Source organism: Hesperophylax consimilis, chromosome 11 (genome assembly GCF_061612785.1).
Source record: "Hesperophylax consimilis isolate HC1 chromosome 11, BYU_Hcon_1.0, whole genome shotgun sequence".
NCBI lineage: Eukaryota > Metazoa > Arthropoda > Insecta > Trichoptera > Limnephilidae > Hesperophylax > Hesperophylax consimilis.
Window position 1 is genome coordinate 1,915,654 of NC_142846.1, and position 6,272 is coordinate 1,921,925.

Here is a 6,272-nt window from a genome sequence, read left to right on the forward strand (position 1 = left end):
TTGAAGTGATTTTTATTAGGTCAGCTGTTACTATAAACTTTGTATAGTGTCTGTTAAATTACGACTAATCTTGACATTCATTGTGTACGTGAATTGTGGGAGGCTTCAACAATTTTATAAACATATAAACGGTTCATCAAGATCACAAGGTTGTTTATTCACGATAATTGTAGAACTGACGTCCTTTTCTATTGGCACCCTAAGATATTCTGTCGAGAGCGGCTGCTTAATGAAACCGCCTACCTAAGGTCGGCTAGATTCGGGAACACTTCAGAACCATCATCATTCGAATAGCAGTAACACTAGCGCTACCTGTCGTCAAATGCAATAACTAACTTAACTGACACATTATGGTTCGTATGCGTTTGAGAACCGAAACGCGAGCCGAAGCACGAATTACGGGAAAGGAACGTAGCAACTGCAAAGGTCGTGTAGCACTATTTGCGGTTGCTTCATTCTTTTCCCACGAGTTTAGGTTCAGCTCAGCAGTTAAGGTCGCGTATGTAAACGCAGCATCAAACATTGCCTTCGTGAATTATTTTTTATTCATTATTACTTAATCTAAAAACAAGTTTTCTACCTACATACCTTTGTAACGGATGTTTAAACTGAATATAATGTTGACTTTGCTTTTTACAGATTAAAAATGAAGTTCATCTTTTTGTTGTTTGTTGTGTTTGCGGCAGCACAGTGCGAGTCCATCGCAGATACAACAAAGGTGCACGATGCGTGGAACGCCTTCAAGGTATGCACATAATACGCCTTCAAGGTATGCACATAATACGAATATGAGATAACGTTCGGAACATTAGGATTTTTTTCCAAATTTTTCTTGCAATTTTACAAGGAAGCTTCCTGAAATATTGAAAAATTTTAAAGAAATTGCAATAGACAGAGAAAAAATGGTTTGGCTTATTGCAGGCCCAGTACGACAAGAAGTATAATAACCTTATTGAGGAGGAGTTCAGGATGATGATCTTTATAGACAATAAGCTCAAGATCGACACGCACAACCAGAAATTTGAGAAGGGTCTAGTTTCCTACAGTCAAGGCATCAACAAGTACTCGGACATGCTCCACAGTGAGTTCATCGCCACCCACACCGGCTTCAAGTATACCAGGTAGGTACTAACTTCATATCACTATCCAACCATCACGATGATCGACTAGAACTGCAAAATGTTTAACTGCTAGTTCTAATTAGATCACTGGAACTATTTGGTATTTGATCCATCTATGATATTTTGCCATTTATTCACTAAAAATAAAATAAAGTAAAGTTGCCGCACTTTCCAAAGTAGTAGATACTCTCAGTATCGCCCTGGTGTAAGACCAAAAATTCATAATTGAAACGTTGCTGGAAAAGGCTTAAGCCGTGTGACCAGATCTGAATCACCAGGTATTTCCTCACCTTCTTCTCCCATCACCTTCCCTTCCCATAACGTTTAGCCTAATAAAGTACCCCAATCGGAGATGCCATAGTCTCACCAGACGGTTGGAAGCAGTTGGGACTCTTGTGCGGTATTCATATAAAAAATATGTACAGATAGAACTATATTTTTTATAAAGAAATCAGAGTTTTTAGTTATTTCAAATCATCCAATGTAATTTATTATTTTAATTAGTTTTTACATAATATGCTTGAATCAAGTTTTGCTTCACAAATAATTCAACGCTGACACCTATTTACCCCGGTGAACTTTACTATAGAGACCGGGCCACTGTAAAAGGAATAAAAGAGGTAGCACAATTGTGCCTATGGCTGAGAGCAAACAAGAGCTATGCAGGCCGCCTCCTTGTCGATGATAATATAAATGCTGTTTTTGTCATTCCTTCGTCCAGCCCCAACAACTTGAAGGGAGCCACCTTCATCTCACCGGCCAATCTGAAGATTCCCGACAGCGTTAACTGGACTGCTCAAGGTGCCGTGACGGAAGTTAAAGATATGGGACAATGCGGAGCATGCTGGGCATTCAGTGCCGTGAGTATTTCTATTAAATGATCGGTGCTACAGGCCTTAAACACTGAACCGTCCTGGCCGCTCTTCGAAATTTCTTTATCCCTGATGTTTCCTTCCCGCTGCTTATTTATCTTTTTTATCAAATTTACTTTATTTATAATGTTATTCGCCAATAAGAGCGCCAATATGATACAGAAGAATAATATAATGTTAAAATTAGTAACTATTTAAAGGATATGCTATTATATCCTTCTTGGAATTATATTTCTTGCAGTTGAACACATTAAATTTGGCGTAGACACTTGCGAGCTGAATCAAACGCAAACGGCTTTGTTTTGGGGTTGGTTAGATCAAAAGGCCGGGCCACTCATTCAAAGCAACTTCCTAACTTGTACGGGTTTTACAAAAAATTTCGTTTTAATTTTTTTTTTCAATTTATTCTTATTTATTAATACATCTTAAAATGTTTTAGTTAATATTAAAAAATAAATATAAATATATTTTTAAAGGTTTCCACATAAGTTAGGAGGCTGATTTGATTCAGTTTCCCTGCCTTGTTATCTAGGAGGTTTTGCTTAGGCTCTCAGGCGCATACCCAGCAAAAGACCGCGGTCCTTGCCTCCACTGGACGCAATCACCTCCAACTGTAACCGTCCAATACTCCTTAAAGCAATATTATTTAATTATATAGATCACTTTGCATCAGAGCAAATATGATTTCTCGACGATTTAACTAGTGTGGCCCGAAAGCAAAAAGGCAACTTTTTAACACATACTGCACGAGCCTATATACCTTGGAGCTGTGGACCAACTTCAACAAAGCATCTCTAAAAAGAATGGAAGTACAGTACAACAATTCCTACCGAATACTTTTTGGGCTGTCCTGGTACTGCAGTGCCACTGAGATGTTTGTAGAAGGGCGTGCTCCCGGATTCCGAGCACTAATGAAAAAACGGATCACCAGCTTTCGAACACGACTAGCCGCGAGCGAAAACGGTCTTGTGATGGCAGCACTGCACTTCTGGCAGGGACCTATTTACAAGCGATGGAGCCAAATCCTGATGATATAGATAAATATATAAATATATAAATATTGAAGACAATATTAGTGATTTTTAAACGAAAATCTGAAACAGAAAAATCAGAAAAGGAAACGGTCACATCTGGGACTCGAACCCAGGACCCTTGTCTTTCCGGGACAATGCTCTACCAACTGCAGTTGGTAGAGCATTGTCCCGGAAAGACAAGGGTCCTGGGTTCGAGTCCCAGATGTGACCGTTTCCTTTTCTGATTTTTCTGTTTCAGATTTTCGTTTAAAAATCACTAATATTGTCTTCAATATTTAAATATTACAATTTGAGGTTTTACTCAATAAAGTTATTCCGAAAAATTAATATAAATATATATTTTTAAAAGATTTTTTCTTTAAAAAAAAAAAAAAACTTTAATCTCATTATGTTTTTTTTTTTATTATTATTCTATTAATCTTTCTTCCAGTTTTGCTTATATTCATTAAAAAATATTTTGAAAAACGAATAAGCTGCTTAAACTGCATTTTTTTCCAACGCAGTGTTGCATTGTTTTTATTAATTATTTTTAAATGTACTTATAATTATTATTTGAATACGTTTAGATTTAGAACAAATGCAAAATTTCTTTGATTTTGTATTTAGAAAATAAATTTTAAATTTATATGGCAGACTGGATCATTAGAAGGTCAGGTTTTCCTGAAGAAAGGGAAACTCGTCTCCCTCTCGGAGCAGTTCCTGGTGGACTGTTCCATAAGTAACTCAGGCTGCGATGGAGGACTAACAGAAGATGCGTATGGAGACATCATGAAGATAGGAGGAATCAGTACTGAGGCATCCTACCCCTACACAGGAATACAAGGAAACTGCACGTAATTACGTCGATATCGTTCGCCCTTATTTTATTTTCAAACTATGTTTTTCATTTGTTATTGAAGAACATGTGTGCTTTTATCATTTCTAATATGGACTATTATAGTCTACTATATTTTACTGACAATATCACAAGTTGAAAGCATCAATATTAGTTTAAGTCTTCATTAAAACGACTCAGTCTAGTTCATCGTTTGTACAGGTACAACCCCAAGGACTCAGGAGCTACCGTCAGCAACTACATGTTCATTCAGGACAATGAGAAGAGTCTGACGGAAGCCATAGCCAACATAGGGCCCATTGCGGTGACCGTCCAAGGCTTGGATTCCTTTATTAACTACCAATCCGGAGTCTACTACGAGCCAAATTGCAGTGGAAATAAAACGGACCTCAACCATGGAGTGAGTACACCGGCATATTGGTATATAACCATCTTGAAATAACTGATTAATAAAGTAGATAAATAAATTTATATGCAATCTACCAGAAGTATAAGTGTGAAGTCCATTTCAGTAATTATTGTCACATGTTAGGTACCAACGTATGGATAAAATGAGATTTTAATGGACAGTAAGGTGAGATAATGCATTTTTAGTTAGTTTGTTGATTAAACGTGTCGGTTGTACGCTTTTATAGTTACGGTGTCGGTTGCACGCTTTTTTTCCCAAAGAATTTCTATTTTTGGAAGAACGTTGTTATTATTTTTATTTTATTTTATTTTTATTGTTATTGTCAAAAACCGAACAGATTTGTAAATATACACACGACCAAGGAAACATTATGTTGTAAAACATCATTAATTTATTTAAGGCTAAAACACAATTTTAAGGTTTAGTAATAAGAAAAGTAATAGAAAAAATATAGAAGAGCAAAGAATTTTTAAGATACAGTTTGGTAAAGAGATAATATAATAATACAGCATAGTTAAGTTGGATATAACCAGCCTCACTAGGCGAACCTGAATTGAAGCAGGTTTTTTTTAACTAAATTAATGAATACACTTAGACTACGGTTTATCAATACATATGGCATTAAACGCAAGATAAAGAATATCTTCACCCTATTGCCACAGTGCCGATTTGTAATCGTACAATACTTTGCAGGCGCTCGTCGTGGGCTACGGAACTGACAAATCATCTGGCAAGGATTACTACCTCGTGAAGAACTCCTGGGGAAAGGACTGGGGCGACAATGGTTACATCAAGATGCCCAGGAACACGGACAACGACTGCGGAATCACACGATATGCTTTGTATCCCATTCTTTAGCAACAATAACTTGTGCGACAGTTACCCCAAGATTCTTACTCTTGACTTCACACTTGACAGCGTTTCGATTGTTTTTGTATAATGATAGCGTTATTAGCTTTTCGGAATTTTGGAATTAATCATTATTCCAAAATGTTTTATTTTAAAAAATGAATCTACCCTTTTGTTCACAAGTCCTAACTTTTTACAGATAGAAAGAAACACAGTATATAAAGAAATAATTTAGTAATAATAGCGTTATTTTTTTTTTTTATAATATAATATTGATTACATTTTATGTTTTTGACTGTCCAACTAGGAAGGATTCCCGTTTCAGGACAGTCAAATTTACAAGTTTCAAGTTATCCTAGACGAATACAGGATTTAAGATTAGCTAAAATAAGTATGTTAAAACGAAGATACATAAAAAGATACATAAAAAAGATACATAAAAAAGATACATAAAGATACATAGAGGCGTTCGTGATTTCAAATTACATTTTTTAGTATCATTTCGGAATCAGTCCTGCCTAGATCCAATATAAAATTATAATTGTTATAATCGGGTTCTTTTTCTTTCTTAAATTTTGAGAATATTATAATGTTTTTATAATTCAATTTTCTACCCACAAATAGAGACATTACTATCAATATTATTTATTTATTATATTACAAAATTATTCAAGATTTCAAATTACAACAGAATGCAAAATAAATATATTTTCGTAATTATTCTACTACTCCATAAGGTGAGCTCCAGGAACTCGTGTTTATGGGAGGAGTAAGTATATACAAAAAGAAAATAATGTTTCAAAGGTGATGTGTGAATAGTATTCAAAGTCTTAAAAAAACTACAAACGTAATTCAATATACAAATTTACTAGAAACATAATTCTAAGTAATTAACTAACCATCACGCCATTTCCTCGCAAGGGTAAGCAGAGAGGTCGGACCGCCAAACAACTTGGCACGCACCTTTTGCCTCATTCAGATTCATACATCGTGTCATTCATACTCTTCTATTATTTTGACTCTTGACATGGCCTGACTTAGTATCTGATTCACTTGGTCGTGCCGTGTCTTCCTCGGGCGTCCCGAACTTCTGCTACCATTCACATTTGCATCAAATACTCTCCTTACACTCCTTTCTTCACTCATTCGATC

General features: G+C 35.7%; 1 protein-coding gene across 1 annotated transcript; it reads left to right on the forward strand.

Moving 5' to 3' along the window:
• The first annotated feature begins 957 nt into the window (after positions 1–957).
• Positions 958–5,129, forward strand: LOC149419626 (cathepsin L-like peptidase). Its single transcript, XM_089637510.1, has 5 exons — positions 958–1,121; positions 1,843–1,981; positions 3,661–3,860; positions 4,064–4,262; positions 4,965–5,129. The coding sequence occupies exons 1-5, from the start codon at positions 970–972 to the stop codon at positions 5,127–5,129; spliced, it is 855 nt and encodes a 284-aa protein (XP_089493636.1). The 5' UTR covers positions 958–969.
• Positions 5,130–6,272: the final 1,143 nt, after the last annotated feature.

Coding starts and splice junctions, on each gene's coding strand:
- LOC149419626 (XM_089637510.1), top strand. CDS start 970: ATGATGATCTTTATAGACAATAAGCTCAAGATCGACACGCACAACCAG. Junction 1,982..3,660: donor CATGCTGGGCATTCAGTGCC/GTGAGTATTTCT, acceptor TTTATATGGCAG/ACTGGATCATTAGAAGGTCA. Junction 3,861..4,063: donor GGAATACAAGGAAACTGCAC/GTAATTACGTCG, acceptor TCGTTTGTACAG/GTACAACCCCAAGGACTCAG.